The sequence below is a fragment of the Salarias fasciatus genome, chromosome 23 (genome assembly GCF_902148845.1).
Source record: "Salarias fasciatus chromosome 23, fSalaFa1.1, whole genome shotgun sequence".
NCBI lineage: Eukaryota > Metazoa > Chordata > Actinopteri > Blenniiformes > Blenniidae > Salarias > Salarias fasciatus.
This window is the reverse complement of record NC_043766.1, coordinates 29,386,752-29,405,939: the sequence shown is the minus strand read 5'-3', so window position 1 is coordinate 29,405,939 and position 19,188 is coordinate 29,386,752. Positions and strand designations below refer to the sequence as shown.

The 19,188-nt window shown below is 39.3% G+C and overlaps 1 protein-coding gene across 3 annotated transcripts; it reads left to right on the top strand.

Moving 5' to 3' along the window:
* Positions 1-1,831: 1,831 nt before the first annotated feature.
* On the top strand, positions 1,832-18,943 carry LOC115381542 (regulator of G-protein signaling 21-like). Of its 3 annotated transcripts, none has more exons than XM_030083010.1 (5): positions 1,832-1,945; positions 14,307-14,402; positions 14,505-14,557; positions 14,654-14,820; positions 18,290-18,943. In XM_030083010.1, coding segments are annotated over exons 1-5 (504 nt in total). In that variant the 5' UTR covers positions 1,832-1,943; the 3' UTR covers positions 18,476-18,943. The 3 variants fall into 3 exon arrangements, with proteins under 3 accessions (XP_029938870.1, XP_029938868.1, XP_029938867.1); XM_030083008.1 differs by lacking the exon at positions 1,832-1,945 and adding an exon at positions 13,919-14,170 and having other exon boundaries at positions 14,508-14,557; XM_030083007.1 differs by lacking the exon at positions 1,832-1,945 and adding an exon at positions 13,929-14,170.
* The last annotated feature ends 245 nt before the right edge of the window (positions 18,944-19,188 follow it).

Genomic DNA, 19,188 nt, shown 5'->3' with positions numbered 1-19,188 from the left:
TGTTTGTGGCAAACAGGAGCACACTCACAGTAGAGGGAGGGAAGAATTTCAAGTAGTTTCACAATTATATGTGGAGAAAAATATACTCATCTGTTTCACTTCAGCTTAATGGATTAATTGTTCTAACCGGTGTTGGAAACCACATTTTTCACAACCCGCAGTGACTCATGGAAGTGAAATTCAAACAGCCACTCAATACATTTGCTGCCACCTCTTAAATACCTTTATCCAACATTTATTATGGTTTGGAGTCAAACCCTAACCTCCTGTGATCCTGCACAGAGCCTCCTCCTCTGAGTCTGGTTCCACAAAAAATGTCCACCTCTGCATCCGGACCTGCAGAAACTCTCCAATCTGAGTCTAGATCTGCAGAAAGTATCCGATTCTGAATCTGGTTCTGCAGAAAGCCCCCTCCTCTGATTCTGGTTCTGCAGGTTTCGGGTCAGAACTGTCTATCTATCTATCTATCTATCTATCTATCTATCTGGTTCCTCTTGACACTTGTGCTGTTATTGATGTTGTGAGAGTTTAGTAACATTTAAAAGAAATTTTAAAATAGGTCAATAAATCGAACCTGAAGTCCAGAGTTTACATTTGGATTTTGTTTCTTCTTTGACCCCTCACTCTGCAGAAATGTTTTTATGTCTCGTGAATGGTTTCATGTTATGTTTGAATGTGTGTATCTTCAGTCTGAAGACTATGTTGAGGGTTTAAATCTCATGCTGAGAGCTTCAAATCTCAGAAGCCATGTTCTTGTGCATTCTTTCATTCAGATTTAAATTTTGCAGTATCAGGACACATGCTACAAACACCTATTAAAACCCACTGAATTCAAATACAAAATCCAGGATTATTAAAACTTTGGTCTAAGATTAGCTTTGTGGTCCTGAGTGGATTTTACCTGCTTGATGTACTTTAGATGTGCAATTTTGCAGAGTCAAGCTTCATTAATCACAATTATTCTGTGTTATTCAAGCATCTGCTCTCTTGAAGCTCAATTTGAGCACAAACCAACCGATAAAGGACTTAAATACCTGAAACCCCTGGTGAGCTGGCACCTGGTGTATTTCTTTTAACCCAATTAAATAAATCAGTTTTGTCTGAATCTATTGCTGTAACTTTTATTGTGCTTATTCCTATCTACCACTAGATGGAGACAAATCATTTGCCTTATCAAGTGTACAATCACTGAATCACATGAAAAGAGATAAAACTGCATGTGAAGTCCATTTTTAATCTGAATTTTGTGTAGCCAGACGTATTTTATATGCTTTCCAATGTATTTTTCAAAGCTTTGAACCTGAAAATATAAAAAGATGATTGTACACTCGACTCATCAGGACAATACATCAGCATTAATTATGTTTCTATAGGAAATGCTGCAGATGCTGTAAGATGGCTGTAAACACACAGAGAGCTGCAGTCAGTGTAGTGTGTTAAATTTTTTTCTGCTGACCAACAGTTGAACATGCCAGGAATTGAAGTGTAAAGTTCAGAGCAGGGACTCGTGTCTGGGGACCCAGGGGACAAGCATAATAGGAAGCTGTCAGTCTCAGACTTCCCTCAAATCCGCCTGTATCTCATGTCCCTTGGCTGTTGAAGGCTGTTTCACTTCCACAAAGCCTTCTGGTGAAAAGCTTGCAACACACACACACACACACACACACACACACACACACACACACACACACACACACACACACCCAACAATGTCTCTCTCTCCCACTCAGGCTCTCTGTAGGCACAACCAAAGGGTGACCAATCAGACAGGGAGTGAGGCAACAAATAAACTACATTGTGCAAAAACAGAAAACAGATAAGTGTATTTGTGAAGACACTGCATCTTCCAGGGACTCAGCTTGCAGCAGTGAATGCCACCTGTGAGGTTCAGTGGTTTAAACTCTGCACACTTTAGGAGTTAAGGCATCGGGACAGCGTTAGCGATGTGAGTAATGCTGACTGTGTTTTAGGGCACTTTCAGGGATTCATTATCTGTCAGCTAACAACTCCTGTGAAACTAACCAAAACGACTGGCATCTGTACTTCTGTCAGATCATCCAAGTCTCTGATTAGAAGTATAACATGTTTTCAAATGCTAGAGATTCTGAGTTTGTTTTGCTGTAGTCCGACATGAAAACACCCCTCTTCTGCTATGCGGGCATTCGCTGTTGTCTCATCTTTTGCTATTTTACTAAACTCCTGTTTCCTTATGTTTATAAATTCTGTAACTTTAGTCTGAATTTTGTTCCACATCATAGAGCATCTTCCTCCCACAACCTGATGTAATTTTAGAAAACATCCAGATTATAGATAATCAAAAATATAGACTGAAGCGTCTTACACCATTGAACTGAGTCTCTCAGATTACGACATGTGAATTGTTCTTAGAGGAGGGGAGTAAAATATACAGTCCACAGGCCCCGACCAGTGGATGAACATTGACAGCTCAAAGCAATAGATATATCATTGATTTAACGTACCTGCTGCATTCTGGAAATGTCCATTAGGGGGTTTGTTGTATTTCTTAAAAGATTAGCAGAACTGAACATCAGTTGTAGCAAGCCACAACAGTGGAAAATGGCTTTTTAAACTTTTTTTTAAACATTTGAGAACATGGTATTCATTTTATTGTTTTTCCTTTTTTCATGATAATTTTTTTCAAGAAGCTTTCTGTTTTGCATATTGAAGTAAAATGTCAGTTATTTTCACTAGGGTGAGTTAGAGTCAGTTATTTTGAGCATGTACAGGATGTGCTTGGAATTTTCATTTTTAATTTTTTGGGGGGACGGGGATTGGCAAAAAAAACAATGGAAAGAAATGGAGTTGTATTCCTTAGTTATTATGTTGCATTTTCATTGGTTCAATGAAAATCACAAAGCTGTTTGCAAGACAGTTAGGGCCAGCTGAATCTAGTACACCATGCTGCAAAGTAACTTGTCTTTTTGTTTTGTTTTTTTTTCAATTTTCTTTCTTGAGTACTTACTTCTAAGAAGTGATAACTATAATCCACTTTCAATAAAGTGCAAACACTGCACAAAACCCTCTTGTGATGTGCGGTTCATCTGAATGTTTGACGTTATACTTCCATAGCTTCTTGGCGTTCAAATCTCCGTTATTGCACAGTGCTTTTCAGTTCTGCAAAATGGAGTACTGGAAGTCCCTGCATCTCTCCTTCTTCCCCCTTTCACTTTCACGGAGACGTCAGTCATAGGTGAGAATTTGCCCGGAACGATAGGGAAAGCTCATTTCAGACCGATGAGGGATTCAGGTACAGCTGCAAAGGGTCAGACAAACACAGACTATGAATGACAGCACAAACAACACAAAACGCTGCGTGTATTCCCTCACTGCAACTATAGCGCTCTCATGCATGACCCTGGGCATGATGGGATGTCAGACAATTAATTATTTCAGGGACCACATTTGTTTTGGGCGATTTATATTCATCTGGCTCGCAGACATAATTTCCATAAACGAGCACAGACTCTCTAACAGCACTTAAGTGCTCAAACATTGTGTATTTGTTGCGATTATTGTCATGAGGCTTTATCTTTCCATATGACAACATTGTGAATGTTTGATAACTCAAATAGCCAAACATCTCATCTTTATCCAGCTGATTTGTGCAAACAAGCCTTGGTGCCAGGTTTAGCTCAGTCTGGCTACAGTCTCTTGAAAGATAAACCAGACACTTCATAATGAATGATGAATTACGACACAGTGCAAAATAAAGGAAATCCTTTTTAAGGGTTCTTTTCATCTTTCTTGTTGCATAACCAAGTCCTGAACAGCAAGTCCCACATGGGAAATTTGCAGCAAACTTAATCTTAAGAAAGTACCAAAACAAGAAACAGCAGTGGTTCCTTTCAATAGTGAAATTTTATGCCCTTTAACATAGGTTCCTTTTGGTTAAGAACAAACTGAAAATGTTTATTGTCTATTTTAGAAACATATTCCAAAAGCTTAGGTTTAGTTTCACTCACAGTTTATCTGACTGTTTTCATTCAATTTTCCATGCTTGACCTTGAATGTTGACATCCTTTTGGCCAACAGAGGATATGTTAAAGTTGTGCTACACTAGCTAATGTTTCGATAGAACTTTTTTTAATTCATTAAACTATCACATAGCAAACATTTCTATCCACTAATTCTTGTGCTATGTCTATTCATTGCACCTAAGAGTTCCCGTCAGCATCAATTTTACTGCACCATCATTACATAATGTGGTGCTACATCAGTTTATCTCTTTTAGTCACCTCAGTCTTCCTTTCTTTCTAAGAAATAAATGAAAACAAAATAAAATATCTTTCTTTAAATTATTTTTTATTATGTAGAATGGTGGTACATAAAGAGGTATAAGGTACAGTAACATTTTATTGAAAAATACTGAGCTTTTTATCTCATATAAAGAAATTCTGAAGCCATAAGTTGTGAAATTTTTCTGATTGTGGTCAGTTTTATGTTTGTAAAGCATTCTCTTCTTCAAACTGAGACCTGAAAACAAACCTTTTTTTTTTTTTTTTGCATTTTTTTAAGAAGAGTTCCTTGTTTACAGTCTTTTGAAAATTATATCCACTTCCGTGGAAACGGCAGAAATGCTGGATAAAATGCTGTTTTTAGCATAGTCGTCCGTGAATGGCCGCTTTTGTTTGTTTTTGTAATGAAACCACACGTGTGTGCGGACTATGCACGTTAACAATGGCTAGTACACGGATGTTCTCATGGGCAGACAGCCAAGTTGGATTGTTATTACGGTGACCTACCAGGTCCCAGGAGAATCATAGAATCATCACAGTCATGACACTCTGCAGGGAAATGTTGTTATTGTCTGTATACTCACACACGTGTAGAAAAATTAATACTATGGCCGTTTTGTGCATGAGCAGCAGCAGCAGCAGCGTTGTGTTTTCTCCTGTTTCAACAGAGACAGATTTGGAATATTTTTTTTAAAAGTTGTATGTAAATGGACCCACAAAATGCTTCAAAAGTTTTACGTTTGAACTGGAAAATGTTGTCGTGTAAACAAAGTCACTGGTCCTGTTTACATTGGTGTTTGTTTGTTTTTTAAATTTGACTGAAATCAGTCTGATTAAAAGGTTCTGTACACATGAATGCTAAATACAGAAAAGTGATCCACGTTTAATCCTCGGATAAATGGACCCCACTTTAAAAGGATTATTCAGCATCTGTGACATGTGCAAAAGGTCTTTCTCACTTCTCAAGTTCTGAAAAGATTTGCAGTCCGCAGTCTTCAGTGGTGAGCAGTGTGTTTTTATCTGTTGTATATCTGCTCAAACAGCCAGTCAAACTGCTCCATGATGTGCCACCCGGTAGCGAGCCACCACCGCTGTTGCCACTGCTACCATCCGATTGCGGGCGGTCCGCTGGTAGTCGTTCATAGAGCTGTTTCAGCAACTCGCTGTTGCACAATTTGCTTCACCTCTCAATAAGTTTTTGTTCTCTCAGGGCTTCTATTGAAAAGTTTTGTTTTTCTCAACTACCGTCCAGTTTATATGCTTGTTTAGGTCGTGACTTTTGAGTGTTAAAACATTAAACTTTCAGCTTGCCATTTTTTTCTTCTGTCATTTTTTCCCCCTCATCATTCAGGTCATTGGAGACTCACTGCAGGCAGCCGTGCCCATAGGAGCCCCGACCGGAGGTAATCTTGTCTGCCTTTTATCTTTGTTATGCTTTTCTTTCTAATGGAGTTGGAAAAAAATAGTCCTTCCTCAGTTATTATTAGCCCAGTCATTCAAAACAGGAACCGTTACACATTTCTGAGATTACTAAGAAATCTAAGGCTGCTTTCATACCAGGAAAGTCTGGGAATCGACCCTCTTGGGTCAGTTGGGGGGGGGGTTTCACAACGTCATTTGGTTGCGTACACACTGCACTGTTGAGAGCGGACCATTGACAGACCAAATGTCAAGCAATTACAGCAGCTGGTCATTTGGGGGCACCGTCGGTCGAAATGAACACTGACAAGACAGGCAGAAGAAGAAATCCGGCTCATTTGGTACTGTTTAAAGCTCATGTCCGGAGTTTCCGTTCGTTTCCAACGTATGTATAATTTTTCAACAGAGCTTAAATGTGTCAGTCTGGTTCGATACTACAATATAATATTAGCATAAAGCAATATAAAAATGTATTTATGAGCCCCGCCTTCGTCTCATAGACCCCCATGTTATCCGAAAAAGCGCCGGTCAGCTTCAGCCAATAGATTTCGAGCTTCCGCATTCTCGTGCCGTCAATCAAAGTGTGGAGCAGCCAGAGAGCACGGCCGCTCGCCCAGGCAGAGGTGAGTTAGCTACGCAGCAGCTGGACCACTTACCTCGGATATATCCACTGTCTGCTGAACATCCACCGTAAACAGCTAAACATGGAGGATGCTGTAGGACTCAGAGGCTCTCATTTTCACCCGACGGATAATAGCGTGCACAATTAAAGGGGCGTGGCTTGGTCGCTCATGAAAGCAGAAGGAGGGGGAACCTCAGACTTGGATTAAAAAAAAAACCTCTCTCTTTCAAAACTCCGGACAGGAGCTTTAAATCAGAAGTCCTGCCCCAGAAGCCGACTAGCGGTTAGCGGCGAACAGCTAACCACAAACAATCGTGATTTATAGTCTTTTAACCATCTATCAATAAGCATCTGCTCTTCGTCACCACTCCACACCAGAAAATTTATAACTTTTTTTGTAGGTCTGCTTCTTCTGACCCACGCCGTTGGATTTATTTGTTCTGCTATTTAAATGCATTGAACTCCACATGACGTCCTCTCCCTCCATTGGTTGGATAGTCCCTAGGTCCTCAGCGAGACCAGGTGATCCTGGGGGCCTGAAAGGGTTTGCCTGAAAGATCAGGGTCTGAGTTCAGAAGAGTGATCAAACATGCATAAATGATGAGGAAGTATATATATATATATATATATATATGTGTGTGTGTGTGTGTGTGTGTGTGTGTATATATATATATATACATATATATACATATATGATGTATATCGTATCCTGAATATTCATAATATTCTTCATATGAGGCTCCACTGAGATATGTTTATAACACAGCAGACTTATGAATCATTTAGACAAACCATACATGTCCATATTTTTAGTTTTGTATGAAAATATCTTAAGATGTGACAGGGCTGTAGTGGAGGCTGAAGATAAACTATTTACCCACCTGAAACTTCAGAAATACTTAAATCTCATTAACCTCATTATATTGCATATATTATATTCCCACCATAGATTATTTAAACATGAAATAGTTCACCAGAAAACACATTGTTAAAAAATATTGAATTGGGCATTGTAAAAATTTATAAAATGTATAAAAGAAGCTCAGAAAGTCTCAAGTCAAAATTTCAGCGAAATAAGAGTATAAACATCTGCACAGATCACCAACCTCAGCTTGCGTTCCACAGAAACTCTCTAACAGCTTTCCCGTACTAAGATGGCCAACCTCTGCAGACATAGTGGAGTCCGCAGTAAGGTATGGGTGTAACAGTCCACCATTCGGTGTCAGTTGTGACTTACTTCAGCATAACTGAAGCTTAAGAGGAAATGAAATTACTTTGTATTTGTACCATGAGAAAGTCTGCGTCACGGATCAGACTTTCTGGACTTTCACCAAGAGGTTTGCTGATTGCTTCTTGTGTCCAATCTAAATCAAGTAAGTTTCAAGGCTTGGACCTGTGATATACTCAATTTAACTTGAATCTCATCAAGGAAAAATTATGTCTGAATGTAAAAACTAACATTAGTGACATGTTTACCTGTTATGATGACAAACGGTTGGTTTGTGTTTTGCTGGTGAAAGAAGGAAAAGAGGGAAATTTAACTCTTTTAAAAAACATGCATTTATTTGCATTTGACATATTGCTAAAGAAATATGTGTAATTATAAGCAGCACTCATTGACATAGTTTCAACCGTGTTCATTCATCTATAAGCTTTTTTGGAATATCCCTTAAAAAAATCGTAATAATAATACATTAATCCATTCTCTTTTCAACAACAAACTAATTACGTTTCAGCTCCTTCATTTTAAGGCGACCCATTACCGAAACCCTGGCATCCTGTAGATGTTCCCCAAAAACAAACACTGGAAAAAATTAAAGTAAAATAATATTGTTGTGTAAAAAATAAGCCCCTTCTCCAGTCACAACAGTCAATGACTGTATAGCTTCATTATAGAGGCTGCAAGGTGGAGCAGCGGTTAGCACTCTTGCCTCACAGTGAGAAGGTCTGGGCTCAAGTGTTGACCAGGACCTTTCTGTTTGGAGTTTGCGTGCTCTTCCTCTGTCTATGGGTTTCATTCAGGTTCTCTAATTTCCTCCCACAGTAAAAAAAAAAAAAAAAAATACATGTGTGGAATATTGGTGACAATGAACTGCTCCTAGGGGTGAATGTTACGGTGTTTGCCCTGTGCCTGACTAAAGACTTGTCCAGGGTGCATCCTGCTCTCACAGTAACGCGCCACACAACGGTGTAAAATATTACAATAGTATTCTACAGTGTTGTTATGTTATCACATAGTAGCTGCTTAGCTTAGGCCTCTCATTGCTTCTACCTTATCTTGGAATCTTTAAAACATAAACTGCACCGTAACTCATAGGTTGTTAGTCGTAACTTGTTCAGCACAAGCACCACCTCCATCTGATTTCACAAAGTATTGTTATTGTTGTTTCATTTATAATATAAATAGTCTGAGCAGCATTCTTTAATATAAATCGTTTAAATTCTGGAAAAAACATATTTTTTTTCTTCAAAATGACACTACTACACAAAAAGTAGTAATGCACCAAACTTAACCCAGTCAGCCCATAATAATGGCTAAAGTCACATTTAAATAATGAAATACATAAACCATCATTTACGACCTAAAAAGAACAGTCAAACTTTACAGGTAATTATTTAAACCATGATGTAAATTCATCATGATTTTCTGTAATTATTCTCCCCTTATGCTGAAAAGGGTAAAATAGAGATTTTTTTTTTTTTTTACTGTTTTCACTTCAGTTCACAGTTAAATAGCTGTTTGTGTCCCGGTAAGTGTTTTTTTGTAACATGACCATATATATTTAATTCATTTTTTTTAACTCACCAACTGAAATGTATTTCTCTACAAAATCTTTTTCAACAGTCACTTGCAGTGTGATATTGCTGCAGTTAGCAATAGCACTTTACAAAGGGCGCTTCCTGTCAATTAGTCTTTTGAAACGTTTCATGACTTTCCATTCTTAAGTAATGTCAATGTCACAACACTACCTCTGGAAATTAATGCTATCCAGTAGAGTGATGAAAAGAGGATATTGCTGACAGTCAGGGGGGAAATTCTAATGTTATGAACACACTGAGGCGATTAAAGAAACGGATATGACTTCTAGGACGTGCACTGCGTCTAACAGCAGACACACTGAACTGCGAATTTCAAGCAAAAGTTCCAAAAACTTTTAAATAAATTGCAGACACGAATGATCTTCATGACAGAAAAGTGTAACGTGCCTCTGAGTTGCTTAATGATTTGCATTTTCCATTGTTCTGGCCGATGGATTTTGTTGTGTTTATGTGAAGCTCTATCAGACAGGCCCGTCATGTCCATTAAACATCATTCAGAGCAGCACAGCAGCTTTCTCAGTGTCATTCGACACAGAAGTGGAAGTTGACCTTTATTTTGTCTGTGTTGCAAAAAAAAGATGTGACTGATTGGCACACCTTTTTCAATGTCTGCCTAACCTGAACAGACTTGTGTACTTGGCTGGTAACCATGTAATTATCATGAAGTTCAGACCCATCCTTTCTCTAAACTGAATCTGAAGTCTACTGAAGTTTTTTCATCTATTGGTTTGTCTAATCGTTTTGAAAATGAAGTATTGAAACTTCTCTAACATCGTGGCCACCACCACTGATTTTAGCCGCTCCAAAGCACTTTACACTGTGAAGGCCTCAGTATGCTTCCCCGTCGCAGCGGTGTTGTTCCTACGCCGGCAACCCTACGCTGCTACTGAACATATCTTGCTTCTGCGTCAAGGGAACACCCTCCTCTGCAATTTCACCGCCAAGCCGCTAGCAGTCAGAACAACAATGCGGCTTCTGTAGCTCCAGCTTTACCTAGACATAAATCTGTAGACATAGATTTCTAGACCTACGTATCTAGACACGCGTGCACTTACCGAACTTATACCTGCATATATGACATATCTGACGACACCGGGCTGTCGTGTAGGAGTGGCGTGAGCGGACCATGATGAAATATTGGTGAAACTAATGAGCTTTCGGACAATTAAAGCCGTTTTAGGAGCGGCTGTACACATAGCCCCGTCTGCTAACAGTGCTAACACTGCTAACAGTATAGGGATGTGCGCCGCTCAATTTTGGATCTAAATTTCTCCCGAGGCACTGTTCGGATCAGAAAAGCTTTCGGGGTGAGTTCTACTTCATTCTATAAACAACGCGAAAGCGGACCAATCACAGCCCTCGACGTTCACATCACCACGCGCAAAGTCACGATTTTTGGGAGGTGCACGTCAAGCCCCGGTGTAGGCGCTGCGGGAACGGTTTCGCTACGACGGAGACCATCCACTGGGATCAATTTTTGGTCTGTCGTCTTGCTCAAGGACACTTTGAAATTTGGACAGTTAGGGGACTGAACCGGCAACTGTCTGATAGATGGGTGCTCTGCCATCAGCAAACCCTGACAAGAAAAATGTAGGATTCGATAGGCTAAAATGTGTGCGAGATAAGCATAAAACATGCTAAAAAGTAAAAACTACAGATTAAAAAGAATGATCTTGAAAGAAAGCTGCCTCACTGTGTGGTTTTGTCTTAACGTCTGGAGAAACTATAAGGTAGGGAGACGCTCTGAGTCCATCAGTTACAAAGGTGCAGTGTACAAGACCAATACAATGGCTAAAACCAATTCAAAGCACATTTAATGTCAACCCTGAAATATTCCATAGGGAGTGACATTCAGCACTCATGAGTATGCTTTAGGAAGTCCATGTTCCAAAAGCATAGATATCTATCTAAACAGTTTCATAAAGTAGAATTGAATGAGCCTTTAGAATTGCTGGTGCCTGTTGGGCAAATTGCAGGTTACAACCTGGACATGACACCCCATCACAATGTTTTTATTTTCCTCATAGAATTGTGCTTGAATGGGACTGAATTCAGGAGATTCTGACCAGACACTGAGGCGCATCCTGGAAGGGTCACAAATCTACTGCAAGGCAAACAGAGAAACAAGGTCTTCAGACTGTTCAATATATGTGCAAGTAGAACATGTTGACTCCTCTCATAAAGGCCCCCGAGCCTGCAGCTGACCAGAGGTCTTCTCGTTACCAGGGAAAACAATTAAAACACCGCTATGCAGCATACTGACAGACAACAACATTTTGGTTCAGTTTCACGCCTGGAGACTCTTTGTTTAGTTATTGTCCCAGAAGCTAAAGTTGCATGTTAGTTTATGCAAATTGGCGCTTCCAATTTGATCATTGTATATTTGCCTGTTTTCTCTCCAGTGGACTGGTGACCTGTCCAGAGTGTATCCTGCTATCAGCATTAGCCATCTGGTATCAGCCCCCTCTCTGATGAATCATGGATGAAGAGCTTTCTCATTGTAGAAGTAGGCATGTTCAAAGCCAGCATTGATTCATATTGGATTTATTTGGATGATCAAACATTTTCTGCCGACATTAGTGAACCTACTTCCTCCAATTTTCCTCTCTTTTGTGGGTTCTGACTTCTAAGGCCTTTTCTATTCATCCTCTATTTAATGTCCCTTGGTTATGCTCAAAGGAAACACAGCAGTTCCGTTAACTGCTATGGATCTGTGTGCCTCTGCACAAAAACTGTCTTTCTGCTGAAGTGTCTCAAAGCCTGAATAGCTCGAAACTGTTTTTGTTTTAGTGACTGATATGGGTTCTCTGGCTCTTTTTTTTTAAGTCTCTCTCTAGCTTCACTCCATGTGTGCTATTTATTCTTACGAGCCATTTTGACTTTATTTTATTTGCTTTCATATCTATTTTAACAGAACAAAAAACAGATTTGGTCTTAGAGGGGACGGTGAGGTTTGGTATAATCTACCACCGGACCACAGAAGGGGTTCTTCTATGTGTTGTTTTTAAATCAAGTCTTGAAAGTTCAATCTTCTATTGACTAATTATATGGCTTTTATAAAATTAACATGCTAAGAACAAGCTGTGCATTTTAATGTACGTCATTTAGTTCACAATTTAAGGCATTCTGCTCTGTTGTTTATTTGTTTTGTATGCGTTACTGTGAATGGATGTATTTACAAAGGTGGCTCACATTGTTTGAATTATTGTGAGCTTTTCTTATTTTTGACCTTATCTTTTACAATTATTTTGGAATTTTATCTTGCTTCTTCTCAGAAAGGATTGCTACACACTAATATTTTTATTTTAGCTTCACTGCTCTGATTGGCTTCTCTAAATTTAACCAAGATTTTTTTTTTTTAAATAATATTACAGCAGAGTTTAGTTGACTGAGTGAATGCATGCTTTGGATAATTATCCAGCTGTAAAGTCCAAATATAACAAATTAAACTCTGACCACTCACATTCTTCTTTGAAACAGCCTGGTGTTTCAAAGAACCAAAAAAGACAAGTCACACGATTTAACCAACATCACCAGATGCATAACTTTTAAAAAACAACACAAACCATTGATGTTGCATATTTTTATACTGGACATCCCACATATCACACTCTCTTTAATTTATCTGGATATCTTCAAAATTTGCTCCTGATACTCAGCTGAGCTTGATTTTTTTCCAATAATCACATGTGAGAAATGCATTTTTGGTAAAAAAGCATCCTCCACATTCTTTTACATTAACAACTCAGCAGATAAAAAGTAACTCTTTATCTGTCAAATAGCCACAGTAAACTATCTATCTATCTATCTATCTATCTATCTATCTACCTATTTGTCTATTTATAGAGAAAACTGGCTTAAGCTATTTGTATGCCAGGTTTTGACTAGATCAGACCAAACTGGGTTAAATCATTGATTGAATCATTAATTATCATTACAATATTATGTATAATTTGTCAGTCAAAATTTCATTTGATCATATGGCATTTTGCCACATTGGCAATGTTATTTAGGCCTTTAATTTTTTGTTTTGACTGTTATGTTTCAGTATGCATCAGCTTATTCTGCATGATGCTATAATACTTTATGGCTGTTATACTGCAATCTGGGTTGACTTAGCATTTTTTATGGAGATAACAAATACCTAAAAGTCTCAGGTGCTGTTTACACAACATTATTTTCTTGAGCATCTATTATTAAGCAATACTAAAGACACTGAAAAAACTTTCACATGACTTCCGTCGTGGAAATGCTCCGACTCGTCTGTGAAAACTGTGGCATCATGTCACTTTTATGTTATGCTGCAGTAAGCAGTTCTTATGCACATGCATTAATGGAGTGCCATAACTTCATGTCTTTTCCCTAATATATTTAGGCTGGTTTGGACATGTTTTGGCTCATGTCTGCTTATTAAAAGCTATTTGTTTGATTTTTGGCCCAAAACCAAGGGTGTGACCGACTGAAAGCTGTTCACAATCTTCCATCTTTGTATAAATGTAGAGGTTCCCATTTTATCACATCGGTTAAGATCCAAAGGTTCATCAATGGTTTAGATTTTTTTTTTTTTAAAGAAATTAAACAATAAATGTGTCTGTCATGCATTTTTATAGCAGTGAACCTGAATCATCGTCTGGCTCTGGCACAGTGAATCACTTCAGTCCAGTGTTTTTTCTCATGCTTCATTCACAGAAATGTAACAGGTTAACATGTCGGCACCTCTTGACAGAACTTGAAACAAATTACTTCTCCTTCTCGGAGTGTGACTCAAAAACATCTTTTTCCATCGGAGCGTTGCAGCTGTGAGTCATTGACTACGGTAGCAGCCATCTGTATGCAGATGGCATTCGGAGACCTGTACCAACAGGCCCTCAGCGTCACAGGTATTATGCCTTTCCTGCCAGGTACAGGGCGAGCCAGCACACATCAAAACAGACAATAGCATCTCCTCAGAGGACGTTAGCAGCAGCGATGTGAAAATGCCGAAACTTTTGTTTTCCAAGATTGGAGTTTATGATATTAAGGATCTAATGCCAAATGTGAAGCGGGCGAGACGGTAAGCCGAACAGACCACAGATGCTGAGCAATGTTTTGAGTTATGTGGGGAAGTATTGATGTTTGTTTTGTTTTTTGTTTTTTTGCTCAGGTAAAACTACATACCAGCTTTTAGATTAACTTCATTTTGTCCGCAGGATTGATATTGTGCTGAATCGAAAGAGACGCAAGAATGACATCCAGGTGCTCGCAGGACAAAAAATAAACAATGACATGTATCCTTCAAAGCAAAGGTAGTGTGTGTTGATCTATTTTTTTTGTTGACCTTTAACATTCATGTTGTTCATTGCAGTGAGAATAAAAGTTACATTTATATCCATGTCTCCTCATTGCAGCAGACAGGCTGATGGTAAATCCCAAAATCTGGCAAAATTGCTCAAGGATAAAAGTAAGATATGTTACTTTAAATTTCCCCTTATAATCTTCCAAATTCCTGTTTTTAAAAGATGAATAATCGCACGGTTTCAACTCTTTTCCTCTGTAGAGTATTTGGCAGCATTTCGCTCGTTCCTACAGTCTGAGTTCAGTGATGAAAACATTGAGTTCTGGCTGGCTTGCGAGGACTTCAGGTCTACCACATCACCAGACGAACTTTGCTGGAAAGCAGAGAAGATCTACCAGGAGTTCATACAGCCGGCAGCCTGCAGAGAGGTCAGTCTGACAGTGGCATCGGGTCGGGGCTTTTCTCTTCAAAGCACTGAAAAGTTTTTGTGGTGGACTTAATCCTGAACCTAACCAGTCATTTGCCAGACTAGCATTACAGAGCAGGGGAAAGAATGTATAAAGAAACTTAGCAGCTCATTTGGAAATGGTGAAAGAGTCACAAAGTCAGTGAAGCAATACTGTTGACGCCACCATGTCACAATGCTGAAACTGTGCCACATGCTGTACATTTTTCAGTGGTTGTGAATCTATCTTCTTTGAGCGTGGGGTGTGGTTCTGCAGTATTTAATACAGGTTCCTGAAGAGAATCTGTATGGAGGTGAAATCTTTAAGCGCGACAGACTTATTAGTAGTTATAATAACACACAGCAGGCCATGAAAGCTGCTCGCTCAACTCTGGGAGTTCACTCCAATACCACTCTAGACTAGCAAGTAACTGAACCATAAATGTCCGGATTCATAGAAAACCAGCTCGACCAGCTGAACCAGAACAGCTCCAGTTTAACACATAGATGGAAGATTTACTCATGTATTGAACAATTTTGTGTTTTGCAGTTTATTTCTTCGTTTTAGCACCGTGAAGCATCATGTCCCATGCACACTGTTTGGAAACAGTAGAGTTAGCTAAACCAATCTGGAATCAACGCTGCTCTTGAACAAGCAGAAAATGTGAAATGAGATGACATGAATTAATATTTGAACCGACAGATCCATCTTCAGTACTCATGAGTAAATCTGGATTTGTGCGTGTCACAGACAATCAACGTCACAGTGCAAAGCATTATGGGATTGATCCACTGACTTATGCAAATAATGTTCATGTCATCATGCAGATCAATCTGATCAGTTTATTGAACATGAACAGAATAATCTAATCTCTCTTTAAAAAAAAAATATACACTTTGCTTGACCAAAAAAAGTCACAGAAACTCTTCTGCAACTGTCCTCAACTGCTGGATCGCAGCCAAAAAGTGAGTCGTCTAGAAATTGCAAGGGCTAAAATGGACACAGGTGGTGGCAATATTACTTTGTACTGTGAGAATACCCCCACAACTTTTTATTTCATGTTTAGTAGTGAGGACTTTATTTTGAGCACAAAAGGGAATATTTCCCTCCTTATGTCACTATTTGCTGATCATCTTCTGATTTAATGAATTTGAAAAGTTCTCAATTGGGTTTCCAGCTTGTCGTTGCGGAGAGATGCTGGGTCTAGTGGAAAAACACTGATCTAATTTATGTAGTTTATTATTAGCCTTTCAGCCCACTTTGTTGCTATGTTCAACAGAATTTCAGAAAAATGACCTTAGGACTGTTTCCTGTCCTGCTCCTTTAAATTTCCCAGAGCCCCCTGCCGCCCCTTACTTTTCCTCATTTTTTTCTTCAATGCTTTCGGTGTAAAGGTCCGAATCTGTCACTGTGGCGTCGTTACCAGCAGAGCAGCAAACTTCCCCTGCTGGAATACTTGCTGCTGTTTTATATTGCTGACAATCTGAATCACTGAGCCTCTTTACAGGACAGTGGGTCAAAAAGTCACCCCCGTGACTCCTCAACTGTTCACGTGTCTCAGGCTCTTTGGTGTAAAAATATATTTATTTTGTGGTTTGGATGGTCTGTTAGTGAAGTAGCAGTAACCCTAAGGGCAAAACAGATTTTATCATCTCCAGCAATAAAAAGAAATAATACAGCAGAAGCAGGAATTGTATTAACCAGAGGGGGCAAAATACACACGGACTTACAACATGTTCAATTACTTTTGCATTACCCTGCGAGTTTGCTTGAGATACATTCTTGTGCGAATACCAGATAACAATAGAAAGTTTAACCTCCCATGTGCCCTCATGTAAGCACCAGTACCTGTACTGATGACAAAAACACATAAAACCTTCTAAATCTGAAGCTCAATAAAGTCATTTCACTAAGATTATAGCAGCGCAAATGAGCTGCGGGAGAAACTGATTACCAGTCACACTTATAAGGGCAAAACTGCAGTTATCTGACAAATATATAAGCCGTTATCCCATTTACCCAATCACCTGCATAATTTGATCATCCCAAAAATACACATTTTCATCTAAAAAAGTAACAGCAATGTAAATATTGATATTTCAGCATGAGCATCTGCACAAAAAAAAAAAAAAAAAATCAGTATCAGAAGAATAAATTTGTGGACATTTTGTAGTTCATTGGCTGAAACGGAGAATAAAGAAAAATAAATTGCCTGTTTTTTTATGAAAAGCATCATTTAAAAAAGAGAAAGGTTCGTTGGTTGGTTATTGAGAGTGAAAGCTTCTCAAACCGGATTCACTAATTTCGGAATTGATGAATTTCACTGGTGAGTGCCGAGCCGTGCTACATGCTACATGCTACACGCTAAAGAGTGTCAGGGCTCACTCATCAGTGATGCTAAATGCTACACATGATAAAAGCATTACTGATGTACTCGTTGACGGTGAGCAGAGGTGTGTGTGTGTGTGTGTGCATAGACAGAGGCTACGCTCTGCTCTATGTGTGCTGTAGACGAAGTGGCGGTGAGCGTAGCATCAACGGGGAGGCTGTGTAGTGCTGGTGTGCCTCAGCGCCTTCTTGCGTCACTTGCCTATAGAGCATAAATTGGGATGTGTGTGGCTTCAAATCCAAGTCTCCACCATCACCAACTAGTGGCCCAGCACGCTAACTACACTACGCTGCAGCGTAAACGCCAAACTTTTCTGAAGCAAAAACTCAAAAATGCTGCGTTTTCACTTCAAATGAACAAGGACTGAGTTTGATGAATGTAGAAGATTTAACAAATTCAGGTTGTTCATATCAGATTTGGTAAAAAAAAAAATAAATAAATAAAGCAACTTAATTTAATGTGAACAGCTTTTTAACATACTTCTTTGCTTTGACACTAGTTTGTGTTGTTTATATTCTCATTTATGTTTCTACTACTCTGGCCTGATTGAAATTAAACTAAAATGAGATAGATATCTGAGATATGAATCCAAAATAGGAGACTTATTTTCATCAATTTTATAGACATATTTTGGCACAGATTATATTGACTAAAGAAGTAAACAAATTAAAAAAAAAAAAAACCCAGCAATGACATTATTTGCGTTGTTTCTCGCCTCTACCTCAGAGTCTGAAACACTTTTTCCTTGTATTTCTTTGGGGTCTCACCTCCGAACTGCCTCTGCTAGAGGCTACATTTCTCCTCTGCGGTGTCTCATTAGCTGGATCATTAGAGTGGAGGTAAACACTGTCAGACACACCCTCTCTCACTAACATACAGGAGCAGCAGGAGAGTTTCCATGTCGGCTCTAGATTATACAAAGTTTCAGAACCTCGGAGCTGGCAAAGCTTAAAGGCCCCACTTTGTGATCTCTGTTGACCCCCCCCTCTAGGCAGGTCCTGGACCTCATGGCTGGGATCTAACACCATTGGTGCTGACTCTGTCTGTGTGTTTCTTCACTAGATCAATGTCGACCACCAAGTGAGAGAGAAGATCAAGAAGTCACTGAAGAAACCGACGTCGTCCTGCTTTGACGAGGCTCAGAAGCAAGTTTACCTGCTGATGGAAAGAGACTCTTGCCCCAGATTCCTGAGCTCAAACGCGTACCTGAGCCTGAAGCGCAAATCCAGGACCATGTGGTACATTTAGTCTGCAGCGAGAGACCGCCTGCTCCTATTTTCTGTTGCAGAGTTATTTCACATTCTTTATGAGAGGAGGCTTTCTCAGAGCAGAGCGCCTCGTACTTTCTCCTATAAGCTTCAACAATGTTTTCAACTAATTTCAGGATCGACCTTTTGTTTTCAGTCTTTTCGATGGTGGGATGGTGTATTGATGAAATGCCACGGAGAATAAAGCAGCAGGCAAAGAGCGTGAGAGAAAAAGTGATGTGAGTGGGTTTGTAAATACACGGAGGAGAGAAATTGCATGTGTCAGTAATTTTAACGGCTGTGGCAAGTTTGAGGGTTGTTTGAGATGCTGAATGTGTTATCTGAAAGTCTCAGTAAGTTAGGGTGTGGCGTGCAGAGCGATAAATGGTACGTAAATGGCTTCTAATGGAATGACCCAGTTTCATGTATGGGCACTGAATTAAAACTTCGTGACCAACTTTGGCCAAAATTCACCTGACTTCTGTGTTCATTCGCACTCATCGTCTACAGATACTGCTATTGTTCTGTTTCCATTTAGTCAGAATTTATATTTATCTGACTGACTAAGTAGTAGACAGAGATGGACATGAGTCAAAAAGAGAGAGAGGGAGAGAAAGAGAACAGTTTCCACAAGCTCACCCAGCAAGGAGATTCTCCTCCTGGTCACATGTCTGATATATCCTCTAATTAGGTGCAGGGATGACTCCATACACC